The 24,671-nt window shown below is 37.5% G+C and overlaps 1 protein-coding gene across 1 annotated transcript in view; it reads left to right on the top strand.

Moving 5' to 3' along the window:
* Nucleotides 1–24,671, top strand: part of LOC124261441 (E3 ubiquitin-protein ligase MARCHF1-like) — a 43,152-nt gene that overhangs the window by 4,343 nt on the left and 14,138 nt on the right. Inside the window, exon 3 of the mRNA XM_046695757.1 lies at nucleotides 11,485–11,757. Within this exon, the coding sequence (XP_046551713.1) occupies nucleotides 11,485–11,757 (273 nt within the window). The remainder of the gene's footprint in view (nucleotides 1–11,484; nucleotides 11,758–24,671) is intronic.

The following is a 24,671-nucleotide window of genomic DNA, read 5'->3' as shown; positions in this document are numbered from 1 at the left end:
CTAAACTAAGTTAAAGCGGCGCTTTGCTGCTTCTGCCTTTATGGGAGGTAACTGTATCAGTTCCTTTTCTATTTATAGTGCATCATGAGTAATAAACTATCAGTTCAAATATATCTGTAGCTAAGCTTTAAAGATATTGTAGGTATCAGTGAATCGTTACAACCCTATTTTGAACCATTCCCAAATTGAAAAGTTGATATCTTAAGGCCGGTCGTAACTTAGTGTCGGTGTGTGTCCCAGAAAAAAAGTCAATAAAAAAACCTGTATATGGCTTTAGATTAACCGATCTCATAGATAAGCCATGGTCCTAACATGACCCTTAAAATCAGTATCAAAATGGTATGTCTAGTACATAAGCTACACCACCAACCTACGTACTAGTGTTGGGAATTGGTTGAAATCTCACAATTGATAATTGGTTCATTACCAATGAGGTTGTTATTGCAGATAAGCATAACATGGTTCTCTGTTGATTTTTTCTTAAATTTTGAAACTGCGCAATGTAAAATGATGCTACTTGCTACTTTAAAGTGATGACTAATATATCATGAACATAAACTTCCTGGAGTCAAGAAATATTCAGTCATGACTTCAGTAAGCGAAGTGAGTTTTCTAATGTCCGGTAATTAAACATGTTTTCAGGCCCTGACATCTTCTAAGATATGTTCCATCATCAAGTGTTTCAAACACTAAAACAGCGGTTCCAAAATAATTTGTGTTTGATTTTGCAAAAATGTGATTGTCATTACTTTGTCACTGCGACCAATTTTTGATTGTTTCAGTTAATTGGAACACCACTACTATGTACATCTCCTTGTCGTGACCAATCATCGGAAATAGAGTATCAACAAATCCATATTGAATTACACAAGTTAATCCTGTTATCTGGACTAATGTTCATAATTTAGTTTATTTATTTTACTCAAAATCAAAACTATGCGTCCCTCCAATAGTTACAACTTTTGTTTACATGAATCACAGCAAGCGCAATCATACTGCATCCACTCATTCGTCAAAACGAATGTCATGTGTTGACAGAAAATGGATAAGTATATACTTTTTGCTTTGTCAAAGTCGTATTTCTTGTAACTGGACGATCACTTATCGACAAACAGTTTTCACGATGGATATAGCGAGATCGCGCGAAACCACACCGGTGACAGGTCAAATATCTGGCAATGCACCAAAGTGCTGCCACATAACCTTTGTTGTGATTGTCGTTATTTTACATTCATAGAGCAAAACCTGCAAATAATGTAACACAATGTTAAGATATATTTCTTTTGGTAAAATAATAGTTTCAGATACTATTTTCCTGATTACTGCATCAAAATTCATTTCCATTATGTTATTAGGGTATGTTTTAACTAAATCACTGGTGGATGGGAAAACATGCACAGTTCATTCCTATTTTCAGCTCTGTTTATGAGAAAAATGCACACGGTAAAGGTAAACTGAATTAGGCATATGATACAATTCTTAGCAAAAAACAAATTAGAACTGAAAAGGTATATCATCTTGTTCAGTGGGGTTTAATCTTAAATTTCACATCTTCACCGACAATTTTGTTTTCTCTTGTTCATTCACAAGCAGTGATACAATGTTGTATTTTTACTAGCAGGAAAAGGTTTGAAAGTGTAACCTTTAGATAAGCCTACCCCTTTCGTCAGAATGTTTATTTTGGTCCTCAAAACGATCTTATCAGGAGTCATACAGCTCTGTATTGGTCAAAGCTATGACATGAACAATAGTGAGTGTCAGAAGACAAATGTACAAATCCAATCAATTATGTAATCATGGTTAAATGACTCCATCAAATTTGATTGAAACATTCCTTAGATTTATTTGATGTTTCTGTTCTGATAAATACAATCAATGTACGGACAGTCTGTGTCAGGTTTTCTTCTTTCTGAGTTTCGATTCAAAGATTGGGTTCTCCACCTGTAAAATGCATTGTGAGAACTTGGAAATTACTTGCTGTTGACATAATGGTCCCCTGGTACCCTTATTTCAATACCTTGGACCTTCAAAATATATTACTGATGGTCCCCTGAACTAACAAATGTATAGACAATAGGGATGTCATGATACATAAGTTTCATGAATCTATACGTATCACAATAACCATGTCACGATTCGATATGTATCACGATACCTATTTTTGCGTCATTATTGCGTAAATTTTGTTACATTTTAAACATTAATATTTCATATTTCTTAATCATCCATGAAAAGATCAACATTTTTGATTCTCAGAGAATAAAAAGTTCCAATTTCCCATCTTTGTGCATGAAAAATAATCATAACATAAAAAAACATGATACAATTGCAAAATGTAAACGATACATAAACATATTTAAACTGATACTTTCAAAACTAAATATCGATACAGATTTGAATGTATCGATAATTGTATCGTCTTAGAAAAAGTAACGATGTATGTATGTATCGTGGCATCCCTAATACTAGTAATAGACAATATACCATTCAATGATGTATCAGTGTGTGAGAATCAATGGGTGCTATGTTTCCGGTTCCCCTGTGAAGATTTGGTCAGAATGTTTTTTGTTATAGCAAATAAATTGATTGGGTAGTCAAACACGATGACCTTGTTGATGCATGTCATGAAATCATAATGGCACTCACTGATGCTCTTAATGTCTGTTACAAGATTGTTTTGTCTAGCCTCAATTAGTTACAGACCTCATCTAACTGGAATATTGCTGGGTGCAGAGAAAACAGACAACATTACTTACTACTTCAGAAGTCCATGCTTGTTCTGTGATTGTAGAATTGAGATGAACCCAATAGTACTCCAAGTTCCAACACACTGTGTGAAAGTGTGTGGTTAAATGTCGCATTTTGCAATATCACGATGGGGACATCATAAATGGGATTCACACATTGTAACCATGTAGGGAATTGAACCCAGGTCTTTGGCATGACAAGCAAATGCTTCAACCACTGGGCCACTCCACCGCCTCCCCCACAAACACACATGATGTTGTGACTTGGTTATTGTCCAGACAGTGGGTCAGTAAATGTTTATTTGTAGTGCCCTGTCATGCTCTGACCGTCTTGGTTATACTACAGGCATGCACCAGAATAAGTAGCTAGAGACGCACGTGCCTTTTATGTGTGTTTTAAATCAACATGCGTTTATGAAAATGGGATGTGTTTGGTGAGTATGAGAAATCGTGAGAAATGCATCCAAGTCCGACATAGACTACATATTTGAGGACATGTAAAATTCCTACAGTTGTAGTCCTCAGGACATTTTTGAGAGCTATTATTATAAACTAGTTCTTAATGGTTGATATTTGCAGCAAACTGAATACAGTGAGACCTCGGATATCCGGACACATTCGTTTTTACGTAAATCGTCCGGATAATTGAATATCTGGATATCTGGATTTTTGGTTTTCATACACCTCAAGGAAAATCCAAAATGTTTATGATCATCAAGCGTTTATTGTACATGTATAGACATTCAAAAACAGCATCACAACATAACAATCATACCTTTACAATTATTCAGTTTTGAAAAAGTCTTTCATTGAGGACTGCTTACACTGGGTGCCGCTCCTGGGTACCGAATATCCGTTATAGACAGTCACTTTTATAACGTAAGAGATTTTTTTTTTCTAAAAATTGACCGGAAGGTGAGGTTTCCGGATATCTGGGGTCCGGGTATCCGAGGTCTCACTGTATACAGAATGTGTAAACAGTAAAAGCACAACTAGTTTCAAACTTTGGCCAAGTCTTAAATGAATTCCTAAATGTTAAGAAGTTAGGTATAATGAATCTTTCTTTTTTCTTTGTTTTTTGAAGCCATTAAGTATAATGAATCTTTCTTTTTTCTTTGTTTTTTGAAGCCATTAAGTATAATGAATCTTTCTTTTTACTTACTGTATATGTAAGTGAAGGTTAGCATTATATCAGGCAGCAGCCTGTAGATAATGAGTGAGTGAGTGAGTTATTATTTAACGTCACATCAGCAATATTGCAGCCATATCGTGACCTGTAGATAATGAAGTTAGTAACAAGTGTTTGAAAAATGTACGATAACATAGTGGTATTTTGTGCTTGCATGTTCCAAAGTCTATGACCTATGTCACTTCCCCCAACATTTATCTGACATGCTGAATATTATACAATTACTGTTCATTGTGATGCTATGGGGAACACATGAGCACAACTGTGTCACACACTGTGAGGGTCAAGTTTCCTGCTGGACCGTTTGCTCAAATGAAATGTTTTCTATCAGTTTCCCACTGTAACGTAGATATTTTGACATGTGTGTTACAACTGTCATTTAACACTAATGTAGACTTTGTTACCACTAGTGTTGGGAATTGATTAAAATCTAATAATTGATGATTGGTTCATTAGAACCAATTAGTCGTCGCAAATAATTGGTTAGTGCCATTTATCAAGTTTCCTGTTATGTTTGTTAATTTTGAGGTATTTTTTGCAAATTGCACAAAATGCATTTGCAAATTTCACATCTTTAAAGGATTACTAATATGTTATTATTATTGTTAGGAACATCAATTTCATGGCGTCTTTAAGATAAATTCAATCATGACTTGGAACGAGCTTGTAGTGCTTATGGAATGGGACCGACAAAACCAACTTTGTGAAAAATGTTGTTAATGCAAACAAGTGTTCCAAAAATTGTGGGCAGTGGGGTAGCCTAGTGGTTAAAGCGTCCGCTCGTCACGCCGAAGATCTGGGTTCGACTCCCCACATGGGCACAATGTGTGAAGCCCTTTTCTGGTGTCCTCCGCCGTGACATTGCTGGAATATTGCTAAAAGCGGCGTAAATCTAGAGTCACTCACTCCAAATATTGTTTGTGTTCGATTATGTGAAAACACGATCGACTGCTTGTTCGTTTAGTTTCTGCGACCAGTCTTCAATTATTTTAATTAGTCTTGTTTGTAGGTTAAGCTGATAAAAAGTTAATAATTTAACTCTAGCATCTACTGGAGACAATGTCAAGAGGCAAATTCAGGATAGTACCCTCAAATGTTTCCAGCACTTTACCGTTGTAGTCTGGTTACTTGGGGTGAAGCAATAGACAAATGCATCATGATTTTTCATGCGAAGGTACAATACACTGTTCAAATTACTTACTGCTCTCTAATGATAATCCTGAGCACTTTTATCAGTCAGATATCACAAACTGCTAAAAATAGCCACTGCAAGAATGTGTCGAGAGCTAGCTGTACCTATAGAACCTGCTCTGAAATATTAATGGTCAAGTTTACCCAATTTGTCCTGAACATGTGTTTAATGATGCGTATCAGTTTGTGACCTATGTATCGAGATATGCATCGTAGCATAACATTTGCTGTAGTGTTTCCCTTCACACAGGTTATATCATCAAACAGCTGGTTTGACCATAACATTTTCAAGCAAAACAAGAATGGGTAATTCTGCTGGAATGCAAGACATATTATATTGTGCCCCTTCTGCATATTGTATGTAACTATATACATATATACCTATATACCTATACACATAAATACATAATAGATAGCATATGGCAGTGCCATTGTTCGAACTAGCTCTGGGACTGCATGGATCATTGAACTGTGGCAAATATGTTTGCATGTCTGGCAGTCGATATTTTAGACCATCAGCAGTTCAGACTGAAAATAGATTTGAAATTACTCAGGCATTGGATAGGTGTCTGAAATATCTTCGATACTGTCCACAAATTTTCAATGTTTTATATAAAAATAATATATTAATCTTTTACTATCATCAAGACAAACTACCTCAACTTACGGAAATGATTTTTGGTTGTTTATTCTTCCACTTCCATGTTTAACTGTGGGTATTAGACTAAGGCTTAGTCTCTGAATATATATAATTTTGATAGTAACAAACAAGCCCATTTAAATTGAAAAGGAGCCCTAGGGAGACCAGAGATTCAGAACCTGGGGAAATCTAGACTTGCTTCGTTTAGGGCTTTAGCACTACAGGGAAGGCTAGGCTGTAGGGAAAATAATGTGGTTCAGGGACTGTGAGACAGACTACTGTGGATATCTAAGAAACCAAGTATGAACATTTAGACACTGTGAAAACACACAATGGGAGGCTTGGACAATGAATTATGTTATTAATACGGCACCAGCTTGATACAAACAGCTTTTTGACAGAAGCCACCTGGAGCTGAATGAACTGTACAAGCTATGAACTCTGACCTAAACCACAGACCAAACAACAGCATGTCCATTACAATCTGTGGCTAGGTATGTGGATCTTGAACAGAGCAAGTCTTTTTTTGGTGTGCGCAGTTAATGGAGGAGGGAAGCCTTTAGCGACTGCAGCATGTTAAGTTGTGACAATCGAAGGTTTGTTTGTTTATTTTATGCCACACTTTGTTATTCAAGCTGTATGATGCAGGTCAGTAAATATTTTATGTGTGGACCAGACAATCCTGTGATTGACATCATGAGCATTATGATGACTTGCATTCAACCAAGTGTCGGAGCTTTACTACCGAGTCTCATTTCATCACCTTCTTCAACAAGCATTGCTGACTTAGGTCTTATATTTTACTCAGAAACCACACAGTTCTGTGTTTTACCCAGACCCCCACAGGTCTTATAACCTACCCAGAGCCCCTACAGGTGTGATACCCTACAGGTGGTGGGGTAATCTAGTGATTAAAGCGTTTGCTCATCATGTCGAGGAACTGGGTTTGATTCCCCACGTGGGTACAATGTGTGAAGTCTATTTCTGGTGTCCCCTGCTGTGATGTTGCTAGAATATTGCTAAAAGCAGTGTAAAACTAAGTCACTCACTCACTCACTCTTATACCCTACCCAGGACCCCTACAGGTCTATGTTTTACCCAGAACCCCTAAGGTCTTTTACCCTACCCAGAACCCCCACAGGTCTGATGTTCTACTCAGAACCCCCATAGCATTAATATGATGCTTATGTCTTATTAGATTTTGAGAGGTAATAAAAAAAATTTAAATTGTTACCTTTAGCTATGAAATGTTTAATTTTCAGAAATATTTATGTGATTATTTAATGTTAATGAATTTTACCAGTATAACAGTTATTAGTTGTGACATTCTTTTCAGTAAGTACTAAAACAGCTGTTGAAAGTACCAAAATTGCTTCATAAACATCGGAACCATTAGGGGTGGTGGAGTAGCCTAGTGGGTAATGTGTTCACTCGTCATGCTGAAGACCAGGGTTCGATTTCCCACGTGGGTACAATGTTCCCCACAATCAAATACCTTATTTCTTAAAAAAATTATATCATAACTAAAATGTGCAAAATGTCCCATCTGATGTCATCCGTCTTATTTTTATCATGAGATCATTATCCGAACTGAATTTTTCAATAGCCATTTTCATTCCTTGCCTGTACAATCCACAATATTATTCATGTTATATCAAACATATGGAACAGTACTAAAATATGTTTGTCATCCTTCACCACAGTTTGCCATTAATATCTGCAAAATTGAATAGCTGAGTTCATCACTGAGAAAATTAAAGCAAGGAAGTATTCATGTGCTGTGACTAGTCACCACAATTTACACGTTTCACTCTCCTTGCATTTCTTTCTCATAATGGAGTGAGTGTTGTACATCTGTCACAGGCCAGCATAATGGGATCATTTGTCACACCTCCCCTCTCTTGCAAGTTTTTCACCCAATTCTTTTTGTAAAGTCGACAAGTTTGATAATTTCTGGTTAGAGAAATATCACGAATGGGTGATTGAGTTAGTTTTATGCACTTTTAGCAATATTCCAGCGATATCATGGCAGAAGACACCAGAAATGTGCTTCACATACTGTACCCATGTGGAGAATCGAACCTGGGTCTTCAGCATGATGAGTAGATGCTTTTACCACTAGGCTACCCCACCGCCCCCGAGAAACATCACGAACAGTGAAAAACGTTTCCATTTTGAAGTTCTTGAAAGGCATTTAGTACAATGAGTAACATGTACTTATGCCGTTTGTTAGACATAGCCAACGATGGTATAATCAACCTAAGGCTCTCTAGGTACACTTGCTATCTACTAAACAGATATGTTGTGTAAGAGGATCTAATTTGAAAACCAACTGAGCACTACCTCATTGTGAGGCACAATACTGTTATCAATATTTAAGAAATTAGTCATGAAGATAAAACTCTTCTTTCTGCTAAATTATTTTGCAACTGAACATGCAACTACTTTCCATATAGCCTCAATAAACGCAGTTAAGGTATATTTGTGGATTAGTCAACATGTATGGAGGAGTTTGTTCGGCCTGTGTTTATGCCAGCTGGTTGTTCGTTTGTGACAGCTGTATAGAAGAGTTTTTAAACACACGATATCAAATTACTCCGCATATTATTGTTTGAAATGTCGATGGATAAGTTTGATTTGGGCTTACTGCATGAATGTAAGCAATCTGATATAGTGACCTGCTTCTGTACATGTAGACTAAGGCTTAGTCTCTGAAAGTATATAATACTGATGGCAACCAATCTCTCTATTTGAAATGAGAAGGATCCTTGAGATGGGAGATTCAGAACCAATCCAGACCTGCAGTAAGGGCTGGGCTGAAGGGGAAAATGACATGGTTCAGGGACTTTGCAGAGGTACAGATAAGCTGCGTATCTGCGTAAATCACGCAAATATTTATGCGAAAAAATTGTGTACAAGTACGTTTCAATTTTTGTAAATACTCAATAAATTTGATCTTACATGTGTGCATACAAAAGTGTCAAATTTTAGCTTGCGTACCGGCGAATTAGTTCCTGTCACCAAACCTACTAGAATTTGGAGTAAGCAGACCCATGTGCTACAGATGAAGGTTACTGAGGGTAGATAAAATAACTGAGGTACATTGAGAAGTTCTATTTCAGCACATGAACTTGGCAATTTGCAGTCTTTCTTATCGTTTCTCATATTACAGATATGAATATGAATAACAAACGCTTAAACCAACATTTAAACTTCATTATATTTTACAATTAATGGAAAATGACAAAATACCCAATTGAGTTTGAGTAAGGTGGGTACAATTTATTTGGTTATTCAAGGGAAAATTAGGATACCCAATTGAGATGAACACAAGCGAGTACATAACTCAATGGCCCAAAAGGTTATCTGTAGCTCTGGACTTTGGGATAAAGTACATATGCCTCTGCTTTATTTGAAGAGATGGTAGGGACGGTGGGGTAGCCTAGTGGTTAAAGCGTTTGCTCGTCGCGCTGAAGACCCAGGTTCGATTCCCCACATGGGTACAATGTGTGAAGCCCATTTCTGGTGTCCCCTAAACTCACTCACTCACTCAAGAGATGGTAAACAACCAACCCACAGAATTATTGCATATTTTTCATTCTTGAAGCATCCACACTTCATGTACAGGAATAATGCCAAAGGTGTGTGTTATGTTTGTTTACTATTATTTTATACTGCACCCAGCTAAAATCCTGTAAATAAGCGATTCTGCACCAGGCAATCCAGTGATTGACATCATGAATTCAAACTAAGCAATCAGCCAATCCATGTCGGACAACCTCATACCTCTGACAACAAATATTGGACCAGAGTAGTACACGTTAACACTAAATAGCAGGGAATGAGTGAGAGAGTACACTTTTACGCCCCTTTTAGCAATATTCCAGCAATATCACAGTGGGGGACACCAGAAATGGGCCTCACATTGTAGTATTTGTAGCCATGTGGGGATTGAACTCGGGTCTTCAGCATGACGAGTAAACGCTTTAACCACAAGGCTACCCCACCGCTAGCAGGGATGTAATGGAGCACTCTCTTCAGCAATGTACAACTGACACACATGTTATTACTTATGTGTGTTTGTGGTCAAATAAACCTGAGTGACACCAGGAAATAAATATCACCTTGACAGGTTTGACCTTTACCCTTTAAGGGTGATTCATATACTACCCATCAAAAGTTTACACTCGCTGAAAGCACTCACTATATGTTATGTATATGATATCGTTACATCGAGGGGCGGTGGGGTAGCCTAATGGTTAAAGCGTTGGCTCGTCACGCCGAAGACCTCGGTTCGAATCCCCACATGGGCACAATGTGTGAAGCCCATTTCTGGTGTCCCCCGCCGTGATGTTGCTGGAATATTGCTAAAAGCGGCGTAAAACCAAACTCAGTCAGTCGTTACATCGAAAATGGATTTCTCAACTATCTTGGGGGAACCAACTGCAAACGTTATGCAGATGAATTGCACAAGGATCATGCATCAAATTGCTGAAAAGCATCTTCAAATATCGTGCATGTGAACAGCTGCATTTTGCTGTACAGTTTCACTGATTTTACAGACTGAACTCATGACAATAATCTTTTCAATGTTACGAATTTGTTTTACAATACATCAGTTCATGTGTAAACAATACCTTTAAACAATATGGAATATTTTGCAAAATCTAGTTTAGAACAGTTGACTGGAATAAGGGGCTACTAGTGAGTCTAAACTTTTGATGGGTAGTATATAATAACGCTCCTCCATAATTAATCAGACCACTGTACTGAAACCATGGTCAGCTTGGACACCACAGGGATACTATGTATGTGTTCAGCAACATCACTCACAGGCAGAGTAGGTGGATGAGTGACCTTGACTATTGAGTGTTTCTTGGGGCTTATATCATGACCCAAATTGAGGCACATTTAGTGTCCTCCAGGTCAAGTGACATTGTTTCAAATGTGCTTTTGTTCACCCAGCAGTCAGTGGGTTCCGGGTAGGTTGATGATGTGACTCTTTACCTTCTATTGCCTCACAGCTCACAGGTGACTTGAGGGACGTAGGGGTAGCCTAGTGGTTAAAGCGTTCACTTGTCATGCTGAAGACCCTGGGTTGATTCCCCCCATGGGCACAATGTGTGAAGCCCATTTCTGGTGTCCCTGCTGTGATATTGATGGAATATTGCTAAAACCGACATAAAACTCACTCACTCACTCACTCGAGAATTACGTTTAATTTCAAATCAAATTTGAGGGTGGATTTATTTCTGGCTGCATATGACCACCATGATTAAGTAATGACAGAGAGACAAGAGACTGTACCAAACAGCTTCAAGTCTACCAGTGTGAACACACCACTTGACATCATTTATTTGATGTGTTAATACCTCTAGTAATATTAGCAAAGGTCCATAGACCAAGTGACAGTTTACTAGACTCAGTCTTCGGTCGAGTAGCACTTTACAGACTGAACCAATGTTTCACACTGGACTGAAGGTTACATGTTGCTTAGATGTCTCAGGCAATTCATTGTGCAGAGTTGTGCTCCAGATGGCATTTTGTTCTATAATGGTTTATAACTGAAATACTGCGATGATTGCCACTCACTCACTCACTCACTCACTCACACACTCGTGCACTCACTCACTCACTCTACAAACTGATCAGTGTATTTGCCCATCCATGTATGACATTGTTGGAGACATAATATCAGGAATTTCATAATGTTTCAGGAAACAATGCATGCAGATGCAGTGACGACACGTGGAACTGAGCGATGTGAGTCACAGCTTTCAACAACCTCAGCCGGCATGGATATCTGTCGAATATGCCACTGTGAAGCCGAGCCCAACAACCCGCTTATCTCCCCTTGCCTCTGTTCAGGCAGCCTCAAATTTGTCCACTCGTCATGTTTACAAAAGTGGATCAAAAGCTCAGAGAAAAATGTCTGTGAACTTTGTAAGTTCCAGTACATCATGACAACGAAGACCAAACCATTCAAAGAGGTGAGAGTTTTCATGTGACAATTCTGGCTTGGTTTCAGTAGCAGTATCTGAGGTTGTTGCATCCAGCATCTAGTTCCCCATAACTGCCAATTACAAAGAGAGTGGTCATTTGCAACTTATGTACACTTTCCCAGCACGATACAGATTCTATTACTTTTTGGGGTTGATTCCCATCTTGGATTTGAACCACAACTCTCAGAATGAGGCACCTACTGGCAAACAAGGATACGTTGAGCACCAACCTGACAATTGACCCGTATTAGCATGTATGAGTGCCGCCCACTGGCGCTTGCCATTGTTAGCGCAAGGGGCCCCAGGTTGTCCACAATCGAAGCAAGGCGCAAGGCTTGTGCAGCAACGAGCAAATTTCATCGTCATACAATGCACGTGCACTAGCCTACATCTGCTCTACCTTTCACAACCAAATAGGTGTGCTCATTGCCGTGCTCCGCCTACTTCTCATAAACGCGTTCTCTGCGCCGGTCCAACTTATCCTTGTTTGCCAGTAATCACCAACTCACAAAGTTAGTGATCTAACCCTCTCAGACACTGCAGGGTCCACAAAAATGAAAGTCTAACAACTGGTAGTCTAGCTCACATGTTTTGTGTACCTCTGTTGTTGTTATAAAGGACAATGGAAATGTTGTTTATCATGTTTATAGAAGCAGAGTGTTTTATGCTTTGTGAAAAAAATGGTCCCAGGGATTTGACTGGGTTTTCACTATTTTCTAGCCATTTTCAGTCACAAATGTTAGGAGTCTTATGGCATAGACCAAGGGGTACCAGGATGGCAATGCATGGTATGATGCTTGATGCCCCAAAAAATTATATGCATATAGTCGGAATCGTTTAGCCTTAAAGAAATGGGGATTTCAATTTTACAGGGAAGAAAATTCCCCACTGACACCCTGGAAGTCAGTTGTATGTGATCTACAGTTTTGATGAATTCAAATATTCAAATAACGATTTCATCGTTTGACACTTTTACGTCTAACTCTGTTTGAAAATTCAAAACCCTGATATACTTGTCATAATTAATTGTTACTCGCACATGATGCCAGGTCTTATGTTGTTTTGTGTTTTCTTGTAAAATTGTCATTTTGAAAGAGAGCCCAACATTTCATTGGCTGACAAACTGATAACTTAGTGTGAAGATGGAAAAGAAGTGGAAAAGGTCTCTCGTAAAGTAGATCTTCTGTCTCCCTAACTGATGAATAATACAAGTTAAGGCAATAATAATAAGGCATTATAATGGATATTATTTTATGTACCAAAAAATTGGCCTGCAATTTAATGAAGATGGTAACAAATAAATAGATGAAAAAATACAACTTCCAGATTGGTTGTACTCCAACTGAATGAAAAACATACTAAGATTGTTGCTTGTAGTGATAATGCCAGAATATAAATTTGATGCATATTATCCCAATAGCTTACGAACAATGCAGAACAAATCTTAATAATAATAATAATAATAATAATAATGTATTTATAAAGCGCCTAATATCCACCATAGAGGCTCAGTGGCGCTGTGACAATATAGGTGAAAGAAATAGTTCATATAACTTTACAGAAAGGCAGCAGTGAATAGATAGGTCTTTAGCAGAGATTTAAAAGTTTCTTTCGATGAAGTGTTCCTGATTTCCTTTGCGTATCATCCGCATATATGTGGAAACCAATGAAATGCCGCCTGATAATGTCACCAATGGGGAGAATGTAGACTGTAAACAGAAGGGGGCCAAGAACTGATCCCTGGGGAACACCATATAACAATGGTGACTTTGATGATTGAACATTTCCAATTTTGACAGATTGTGTGCAGCCTCGTAAATATGAAGAGATCCACTTCAGCGCATTTCCTGTTACCCCAATGTGATTTTTAAGTCTTGTTTGGTTTTTCATATTGGCTGTTTATAATACAAAGATGGCAAAAGTATTTTTTAGTGGAAAGGCCTCTTTTTGTATTCTTGTTTGTTTTTTGGTTTTTTTGTTAATGGGTCTTAAAAAAAACCCCAAAAGTATGCCAGACCTAATGAAGGAATAATTCTTTTATTCTCGACATGAATTGTGCCAGTTACTGAGGTAATCAGACCTGAAATCGAAACCATTTATTTCCGAACCATGAACATAAGAAAGCTTGTATACATTTATCGTTGATGAATTACAGATTACCAAATGTAATGGTCGATTTCCAACACTGGCAGTTAAAATAAATTGACATGCTTTAAAGTGACAGCTACCTTTCTCAACCAGTTCATGAAATTCAAACTGTATTTTTTAAAATACATTGTAGAAATAGTTTTCAGACGGTTATGTTCTGGGATTGTGATTGAGTTCAAATTTAATGTTTTATCAGCATATTTCAGTCGTATAACCTCAAGAGCAAGTCTACGTATAAACACAAGTCCATTGTAAATACAACATTATATTAAAAAGTAATTTCCTTACACACACATTCTAACATAACAATATTATTAACAATTTAAATTCAAAATTTATCACAGCAAATTTAGGAACAAGCAGACAGTTATACACAAATAAGGTGGTACTGAGTAAGTCTCGGGTTCCAAAAGGACAAACCGGACCTGTACTTAGTCACCTGATATATTTTTAGATGACAAGAACAAAGACTTTCTTGTTTACACTACAGGGACGCTATCCTATAACTGTTCATAGGACTTCGCCATTTGTAAGCCTATGATAAAGTATGGAGTTACGATAGGTTGTAACACTATAACACTTTCTGGCACAGGGCCCCGTTTCATAAAACTCTCGTAAGTCTAAGATCTCGTAACTTTTCTCGTAGCATTCGTACCTCCTATACAGTAACCGAGGAGGTACGAATGCTACGAGGAAAGTTATGAGATCATAGGCTTATGAGAGTTTTGTGAAACGGGGCCCAGGACAATAGTTGTTAATGTTCAAATTTCTGTCTGACAATGAATACATTCCTTCTAATTTCATCTTTGAGTAAATATGAAGCTTCATTTAACTTCTGTGAATAAATGATGGGATCATGTATCAAAAGTTTTTGCCAGGGCTTGATCCAACATTTCCACCCAACTTAAGACCTTCAAACCCGCCTAGTTGCCTGTTGTATGTGTCAAGTGGGTAGGAAATCTAGGTTTGGGAATAATATTGCCAACCTTGCTGGAAACTCATTGTGATATATATCACTGTTGTTTATTTGCCATCATCCTTATAAACAAAACTTTTGCATCATATTGACACCTTACTGCCTATGATTGTGACTTTGGTTGTGCGTAACTACTGAGTAAAATAACAAAGTATTATTGATTTATTAGGGAATCAAGCTATCTTGGAAATGTGAATATATTTCTATATTTGTAAGCCAAACATTACACAGTGTTGAGATATAACACTGTTAAAAAGTGGGTGTGGCTTGGGTCCCCTTGTCCTACATGAAGTACTGTTTGGATCTAAGGGGGTCTAAAGTCTATGTGGTGTAAGACCTGGGCAAGGGCCCCTTGGATTTTGAACACTGTGTCAGTTGCATTTGTAACAGCTTGAGGAAGAAGGATCTGATCAGCCAACCGTTTCCATGACAACACACCAGCGCTATTACTGTTTACTATTTGTTATTCATACTACCATGGTGTAAGTGCACCTCCCTGTCTATATATACAATATGTATTATGTATAGAGCATAAGGAATATAACACTGAAACTCAACTTATCACTTTCAATACACGTGTTTGGAAACAAGGAGAGTCATGGTAGTTTTATTATCAGTTGCTTTTATTATTATCTCAATTTTTAAGGTACACAGAAATTGTTATGAGTGATTCAGAGTAGTTTTGTGCCACTTTTAGTAATATTTCAGAAATATTTCAGAGGCGGACACCAGAAATTGGCTTCACACATTGTACCCATGTGGGGAATCAAACCTGGGAATTCAGACTGATGAGTGAATGCTTTAACTAATAGGCTACCCTACAGCCCCCAATGTGATGAATAAAGCTAAAACTTCATGATAAGGTAGCAATACACTATATTGCAGTGATGGTGAAACTATTGTTATGATATCATGGTATTGTTCTTAAATGAACCAAAAGCTCAAGTGACCCACTAACAGTTACTGATCTTTTTGAATATATTACATCATCCGTATAAGAGCCCACAACACGGGCCTTAGAGGTACTATATCACAGCATACTTCTCTGAAAATAAATGATGCATTTCTCTCAATAATACTACAGCCCTCATGGAAGCTAAAGTATCAATTATCAATTTCAGGCAAGTCATAAGGGATGATAAGTCTTTTATTGCATCAGTAGGAAGCTAAAATGAGTGCGTATGCCCCAATATATATATTATATAACATACACTTTGTTATTCTTAGTGTGGAATGTGGGATGGTAACATGTTTTTTGTGCATAGTGTGCACTTAAGTATATTTCTTCGTTTTTGCCAGTGTTGTGGCCCTTAAAAAAGTACATTTTGAATTTATAGAATTATTTCCCCCACAATCAAACATCTTCGCGTCATTAGAAATAGCATATCCATAAATCTGTACCAAATGTGCACAAGATAATCCTGTTGTAATAATTAACTTGTCTAATTATGTGAAGATGGTAAGTGTTCATTGTAATTATGTCTGGGCTTGGGACTTTTTTTTGTACTCTATTTGATCAAATATAGTCATATCATACATCGATATTGGTGAAGTAATGTTCGAAACGACATGTTTGTATTCACTTTGTTCCTTCTAATAAAGCCCATGCAAGTCGGGAATATGTGTCAAGCCTAAATGAAGAAGGTCTCTGGGTTCCTTTCCATGATATTTTATGATTATAATTTACAGACCATTTTCTGTGTAAAATATGTTCATTTCAGTCAGTGAGTGAGTGAGTGATTGAGTATGGTTTTACGCCGTTTTTAGCAATATTCCAGCAATATCACAACAGGGGACCCAAGGAATGGGCTTCACACATTGTACCCATGTGGGGAATCGAACCTGGGTCTTCAGCGATATGAGCGGACATTTTAACCACTAGGCTACCCCACTGCCCATTTGTTTCAGAGACTGTGATAATCTAACTCTGAAATGGCAACAAATCCCGTTTACCCTGTTCACCATAGTCCTGTTTTACCACATACTGTGACAGCACAAACTCACATCCACTACTAACACGATCAGATTACTGTTATTGATTCTTTGAAATGAACAGATATACATTTCATAAATGCCATACTTCAACTTAAAATTTATTGTAGTTTCACTCTTGGGCCAGACAATTTTATTTCTTGTTTTATGGATTGTCCTCCTCAGAAAACCCAAAGGCAGGAGGGAAAAACATAAAATATAAAAATCACCAGTCAAAGTACTATTCCTTTTAAATGCTGAAAGTTTTTTTCTTTTTGGCAATTTATGAAGTGTATATAGGGCAAAAAAACAATCAAAAAATTATTATTTTTTTATAAGTTTAGATTTTGGCCAATAAAAACATGAGGATTTTATTTTTTGAGCAGGGAAATATAATTTTTATTTTTTTTCTTATTCTTGAAAAAATACTGCAGGCAGATCTGTTAAACAAGTAATAAAATTGGTCTGGCCTTATGTATCAGAATTTTGTTTTTGTAATAAAAATTAGATATTTTGTGTATTGTACCCAGTCAAAAACTACAGTAACATCTGGTCATCTCATGTGAACAGACAAGACAAAACTTTATTACTGATAATGTGATTCAAAATGACTAGATATGATGATTCACCATTTCTATTGTAATTTTAGTTATGCTAGGCATTCTTTGACATACAGAAACGAAAATAACTACGTACCTTTGTATTAGGAACTAACCAGGAAGTAGCAACCAGCTGTACTTGTTTTCTCCAGAACTAACCAGGATTCAGTTAAAAAAGAAACATCATAAACTTGATGGCAGGAAAACTGCTTGGTGGTTTACAAACACGACCTGTGTATTGTTATAAGAGACCAGCAGTAGTTTTGAAGGCCAGTGAAGGTTGATCCAATAGAGTCAGGTGGTTGGTAGCTTTGTGGTTAATGTGGTCACTCATCCAGGGTTTGATTTCCATTATGGGTACAATGTGTGGAGCCCATTTCTGGTGTCCTCTGCTGTGGTATTGGTGGAATATTGCTAAAAGTGACATAACACCATAATCAGTCACTCCAGTGGAGTCGTCATGAGCACATCTATCATAACAGCAAAGGCAGCCATTCTCATGACAGTTGAGCTTGTACTGCAGAGGTTTTGGGGTATTGTCTTCTGAGAAAATCTATGATTACAAGGAAATGATTCACATTTTTAGTGTCAAATAGTTCTATAAATACCAGTGTAGACAGTTGACTGGTGTGGAAGATTTTTATTTAAAAAAAGAAAAATTCAGAGCATTCAAACTTAAATACTGGAATAACTGCGCTGATTATCATGTTTTTATTTTGAAAAGCATAGTTTTACAAAAGAGTTGAGTGGAAAAGCATTTGCTGAGCTAGACTTTTTTGTGTGTGTGTAAATAATATTTATGTGATAGCTATATGATTTGTGTGATTTTCTATCTGAAATTATAAATTATCTCGGTTCGGTAGACTATCTCAAATGTTACCAAGTCACAGAGATTGAATTTTTTTATCTACATGGAAGTTTTGAGCTGGTCCCTAGAAGACTTATTGCATGACTATCAATCCCAAAACAGACTTTACGCATGCTTCATGTAACATATCCTTGTTGTTAATGGGATTAACCAAGGACCTATTTTTGAAAGATAGGTTTGCGAGAAGCCATAGTAGTACATGGTTGACATATTATAGGTTGTCCTTGGTACATTCAACATGCTCTATGGCAGGAAGACCTGACTATGACATGGCCTAGATATGTCACAATGCTATCCAAAAGTGAAATAGGGCACCATTAAATCCACTGTTACTGTGAATTACCTAGACTTAAGCTAAACCTCTCAAAATATGTAATTTTGATAGAGACAAGTAACTACATTAAAATTGGAAAGAGTCCCGGTGAGATTGGAGATTCAGAACCTGTGGAAAATCTAGACTTGTTTCATTTAGGGCTGAACAGAATGGAAAATAATATGGTTCAGTGATTGAGACTGACTAAGATCCACCTACCGTATTGGAAAAGAAATTATGTAAAAATGTTTTGACAGTTTGGTAGCCCTAAAGTAACATGTGAGGCTCAGCATATATGTGCTTTGTATTTTCAGTTGTTTTTCTCATGCTGTTACCTTTGCACTTCAACAATTCTGAAAGTTGAAACTGCCAGTGAAGCAGATACATTGTCATGATTGTAAACCTAAATATGGCCACGGCTCAGGCATTTCTGCAGCCTTGCTACAAGTCTGTACTGAATGAAAAGTCTGTGGATGTATGTCTGTCCTTATAGTAGACTAGTCTGTTTGCAGTGAAAACGTACCAATAAATTTCACTTTAAACAAAAAAGTAAATAAAATAAAGTGAAATTAAGATTGCGAATCCTCATCATTTTCTTGTTTCATAATTGTGAATGCTGATGTCCTCTGCTTGTATTTAGAAAATATTTTAAATCCTTTAATAAGTAGTTATCTTTGTGGCCATTTTAAGTTTTCTCTTCATACAAGATGAGCTACAGTACACTAGTTTTAATTCATATTGAATCTAACCAATTAATTAAATAGCAGCATTCATTTGTATACATGCTTCTTAATTTTCTGTGTCTTAGTTGATGAACTAACTTTTTAAATCTTTTTTTCAATTTTTATGCATATGTGATAGAGAATTACCATGCTTGTTGGGTTGAAAAGCAGTACTCTGTAGCTTATTGTTATGTGGCAACAACCCTGGGGATCCTATACAACTATCTAATTTCCCCTTATAAATCCTGGATTAAAGTGGTCCCCTTATGAAAGTATGAACCAGATTATGACAGCATCATTTTGATTAATAACGTTATCATTGATAGATAGTCTTTAATTTTTATACAAAACATTCTAAAATATGTGTGTTCTTATGTAGACATTAAACACTGTTGATGTGCATGGGGAGGGTGGGTGAGGGCAAAGGAGGTAGCCTTGTCCTCTTACTTACCCAGTCATCTTTTGCGGTGCAGAGTTGCATTCTTTTGGAATACACTCATGAAGAGTCCCGTTCGATTGATCTTCAGTAACCCATGCTTGTCATGAGAGGCAACAAACGAGATCAGGTCGTCAGGCTTGCTGACATGGTTGCACATGTCATTGTATCCCATTTGGGGCAATGCTCATGCTGTTGATCACTGGATTGTCTGGTCCAGACTCAATTATTTACAGACCAACGCCATATAGCTGGAATATTGCTGAGTGCTGTGTAAAAACTAAACTCACTCACTCACTTTTGGAATACCTTTAACATATGGTCATTTGTTTCACACCTGGTTCACCTGGCTATGTTTCCACCTGGCTATGTCAGCAGTGATAAATGCCTTGTTCGAGGCAGTCATAACTCTCGCTCGCTCACTCACTCACTCACTCACTCACTCACTCACTCACTCACTCACTCACTCACTCACTCACTCACTCACTCACTCACTCACTCACTCACTCACTCACTCACTCACTCACTCACTCACTCACTCACTCACTCACTCACTCACTCACTCACTCACTCACTCACTCACTCACTCACTCTCTTGCTGCAAATATCTCATTTTATGATAGGGTTATAATTCCAGTTGTTATTCTCTATATTGTATTGAGATGTATCACAGTAAATCAAGAGCCTGCCTGCCATTTTTTGTGAAATTGCCACAGTTAACAATTTTCCAGATTGATGAATGAGGTTGCCAGGGTAAATATGAATGTTTTCCCTGCAGTAAGCAGTTTCAGGATTAACAGTTTTGACAGAATACTCAGTTTGATAGCCTTCATTGGTTCATTTCGTTGCCCATTGTCTGTGTCTCAGACATAGATGGATGAAATGTTAATAGAGTGCAGAGTTCAACCTTGCTTACCACCTTACTTATTGCGCTACTTTGTGGATAAAATTCATACAATCAACCATTTTAAGTGAGGGAGAGTGGCCCAGTACTCTAAGGCATCACAATTCTCTTTGCAGAGTAGAATAAGGCTTAGTCTTTGAATATATGTAACTTTGATTGAAACAAATAACTCAATTTGAATTGAAAAGGAATCATAGTGAGTTCAGAGATTCACATTCAGATTCCTGAAATTCCTGCCAAAAGCTTTGAATCCAAAGGTAAATAATGTGGTTCAGGACTGGAGATAAACAATCATGCAGGAGATATGCATGTGGGTTTGAATATCTTATCAGCACCTTATCCATAGTTTTTTTCATTAAGTGTTAAAAAACTTAAAGGCACTACATCACACCACACTTCTCTAAAATTGAATGATGTATTTCTCTCAATAATACTAACTATCAACCCTCAGGGAAGCTAAAGTATAGTTTATTCCAAAAAGAAATACATACTTAGATTACAGTATTAAATTAAAAAGTTAGAATGAATTGTCACTAAATTGACGCTCGCACCCTTTACCAGCCGAACAGTATTTCAATTGAACCCTATAAAGTTATGTCCCTTGGAATGCTCTTTACAAATATCTACGCACAACTTGTGATTGAAACCATTTCGGGCAAACACTTGCAACACCATGTGTGACATTTTTCGATGTATGGTGCAATTGTTCTCGAAGTTTTCATTTATTTTCAGGCAAGTTGTAAGGGATAGATAATAAGTCTTTTACTGCATCAATAGGAACCTAAAATGAATGCATATGCCCCAATACATATGATATCGGCCAAAATAATGTCGAAAATTGCGTGAGATTGTTCCTTTAAAACCTGCATCATTTTTGGCTTTCCTTCCATCAAGTGGGTACAATGTGTGAAGCCCATTTCTGGTGTCCCCTGCCGTGATGTTGCTGGAATATTGCTAAAAGCGGCGTAAAACCAAACTCAGTCAGTCAGTCAGTCAGTCCTTCCATCAAGCTGCCATGTCATGATATATAATAGAATTACTTTAGTTGTCCTTAATTCAAGATCACTGTAATTTTAATGGACATTTTTTTGAGACAACACACAAGCAAGCAGGCATTGTGGCATGATGTTGAGGCAGACATTTTATTATTTATTTGTGGAAGAAATTAAAATCTGTGAGTTCTGTGGGCAGAATGAAAACAGTGAGTTACTTAACCCTTCAAGTGATCAGCAAACATACGATCAATGTAAATATGGGATAATTTGCTGATGATGCCGATGCCTGCCACTGTCATGGAAAACATGGTCTGTCCACAGAGAATACTAACAACCGTTTGAGGTCACATTAATGTGAGTAAACAAAGTCAGGGTAAAACTGCAGAGTGATAGAGTGTTCGTGTGTGTCAGTCAAATTTGGCCTTGAATCAGGAAGTTTTGACATGGGGGCTGTGTCACAAACCATCTTGTTCATCATTAGGCAGTAATTAATGTGCGGTGGCGCGTGGTCCTGTGCTCAAAGCTCAGGTCAAAAATCGGTGAAGTTAAGCAGCGTCAGGCTCGGAGAGTCCTTGGATGGGTGACCGTGTTTGGCAGCTTGACTCCTGAGAGTTTCTAGGACTTGAGTCCTGCCCCGCAACGAAGCACATGTGACACATGTGGTCTCACCTTAGGCAAGTGAGTTTGTTCATAATTGTCTCTGTTCACCCAGCAGGAAAATGGGTACCCGGGTGGAAAAAGTCATATGACTATAACCTTCTACCGCCTAACAGGCAGCTTGGGTTATCCGGGGTAATAATGTGCTGTACCTTGATTGTTAGCGCTATGAGCATACCTAGTGTGGAGTTTGGCGCTATATAAATGGACACATTATTATTATTATTATTATTATATTTGAGCGGGGCGGTGGGGTAGCCTAGTAGTTAAAGCGTTTGCTCGTCACGCCGAAAACCTGGCTTCAATTCCCTGCATGAGTACAATGTGTGAAGCCCATTTCTGGTGTCTGCCGCTGTGATATTGCTGGAATATAATATTAAAAGTGGCGTAAAACTACACTCACTCACTCACTCACCATATTTGAGCTGTTTAGCTCTCCTGGGGTTTGCCCACTATGTTTGTGATCAAGTTTGTGATTTAGAATTGTTCTGCTTATAGTTTGTGAATTCAGTCTTAAATAGGTTTGATGTCAGTAAAATTCAATTTTACCCCAACTCATAGTTCATAATTTTATTTCGAATTTAGTTGACCTTACTTGGTATTTTTTCATCAAATTAAATCTCATGTCGCAACTTTATAAAAATAATTGCCTGGTCAACTCTCCTGAACAAATATGATTGACCTTTTTCATCATTCCTTATATTTCAGATTATCGGATATGTAATCTACAAATAAAGAATGTGGATACCATCAATTCATATAAGATATAGTTCTTGAAATGTTTATTATATATGCCAAGAGGTTTAGTAGCAGTAAGAAGAGTCTCTAGGTAGAACCAAGAAATTGGTCTCGAGCCACTTGGAAACTACTTGGCATGTTCTGCAGTTGCTGCTGAGACAGAAATTTGATGTCTCAAATGTTTCAGAGTACAGGACATTACCCAGACATGATCAAGCAGAAGGATGAGAAATTCTCTTTCCAAATAACCGCTGATGTGCGTTAATGATATTTATACGTGTTACCTAGTTCCTCATCTGCTCTTGTGTTATGAATTTCAGACATTTGTGTAGTTGTTGCCATGGTTACCTATGCGAGATAAGGACAAAGTTTAGGGATGAACGGCTTCTTTCTTCAGGTCATGTGATGTTTCCATACAGATTCTTGTACCGTTGTCAAGCAGGTACCTCAAACAAGTTAATGATAGTGACACTAAACAATAGCTTTCACAGTGGCTTTTACTTAGGTCAGAGACAGGAAAGCACATTCATTCTGTTAAGGCAAGGTGTCTCTTTGCATAATAACATTCTGTAATTGATTAGCTGAGGTTTAAGGTTCCCTATTAAGAATATATAAATGGCAACCTGGCCATTCAGAGGATATGCTGGTCAGTGTTTGTTCATTCAAATGAAATAATATTTTTGTCTGTCATTGGTTTAGGTAAATTGTGTCTGAACTATAAATAGTGCAAGGTCATCACAAGCAAGACTTTGGACACTTTTCAACAAAGTGTTGTGATAAGGTAAATGATCATGTCAACCTCACTATAACATGTCTACCTCACTAAAACATGTCTACCTCACTATAACATGTGACTTCAGACAATTGAAGAATGCCTTATGAAATGGTCTCAGGTTTGAATGCCTCAATTGTGGCAGCATGTGAAGCCAGCTTATGATGTATCATGTCAGGAAAGGGTTGGTATATTGTAAAAATCAGTTCACAGTTTAACTTGATCACTAGACTGACTGACTGACTGAGTTTAGTTTTACGCCGCTTTTAGCAATATTCCAGCAATATCACGGCGGGGGACACCAGAAATGGGCTTCACACATTGTGCCCATGTGGGGAATCGAACCCGGGTCTTCGGCGTGACGAGCCAACGCTTTAACCATTAGGCTACCCCACCGCCCCTTGATCACTAGAAAGGGACAGAGAGGTAACATAGTGGTTAAAGAGTTCGCTTGTCATACCGAAGACCCGGTTTTCGAATCCCCACATGGGTACAATGTACATTTCTGGTGTCCTCTTCCATGATATTGCTGGGTTATTGCTAACAGTGGCTTAAAACCATGCTTACTCAATCACTCACTGGTTAAAAATCCAGAATTCAATGAAACTTGTCAAAAATTATGTTTTACTTAGAGACAGATGTTAATCAGTGGTTTAACTTCTCCTCCATTTTGCCTAATAGTATTTTATGAGTCACACTTTTTTTGACACAACCCCCCAGTGGAATATATATATATATAACCCACTGCCCAGGGTGTATTATAGCAGGCTGTGATGGCACTCTGTCATCGCTGCACGGAATTC

Source organism: Haliotis rubra, unplaced genomic scaffold, assembly GCF_003918875.1.
Source record: "Haliotis rubra isolate DU_JTF1 unplaced genomic scaffold, ASM391887v1 Scf8, whole genome shotgun sequence".
Taxonomy (NCBI): Eukaryota; Metazoa; Mollusca; class Gastropoda; order Lepetellida; family Haliotidae; genus Haliotis; species Haliotis rubra.
Note: the sequence above shows the minus strand (reverse complement) of the source record. Positions and strands in the feature narration are given on the sequence as shown.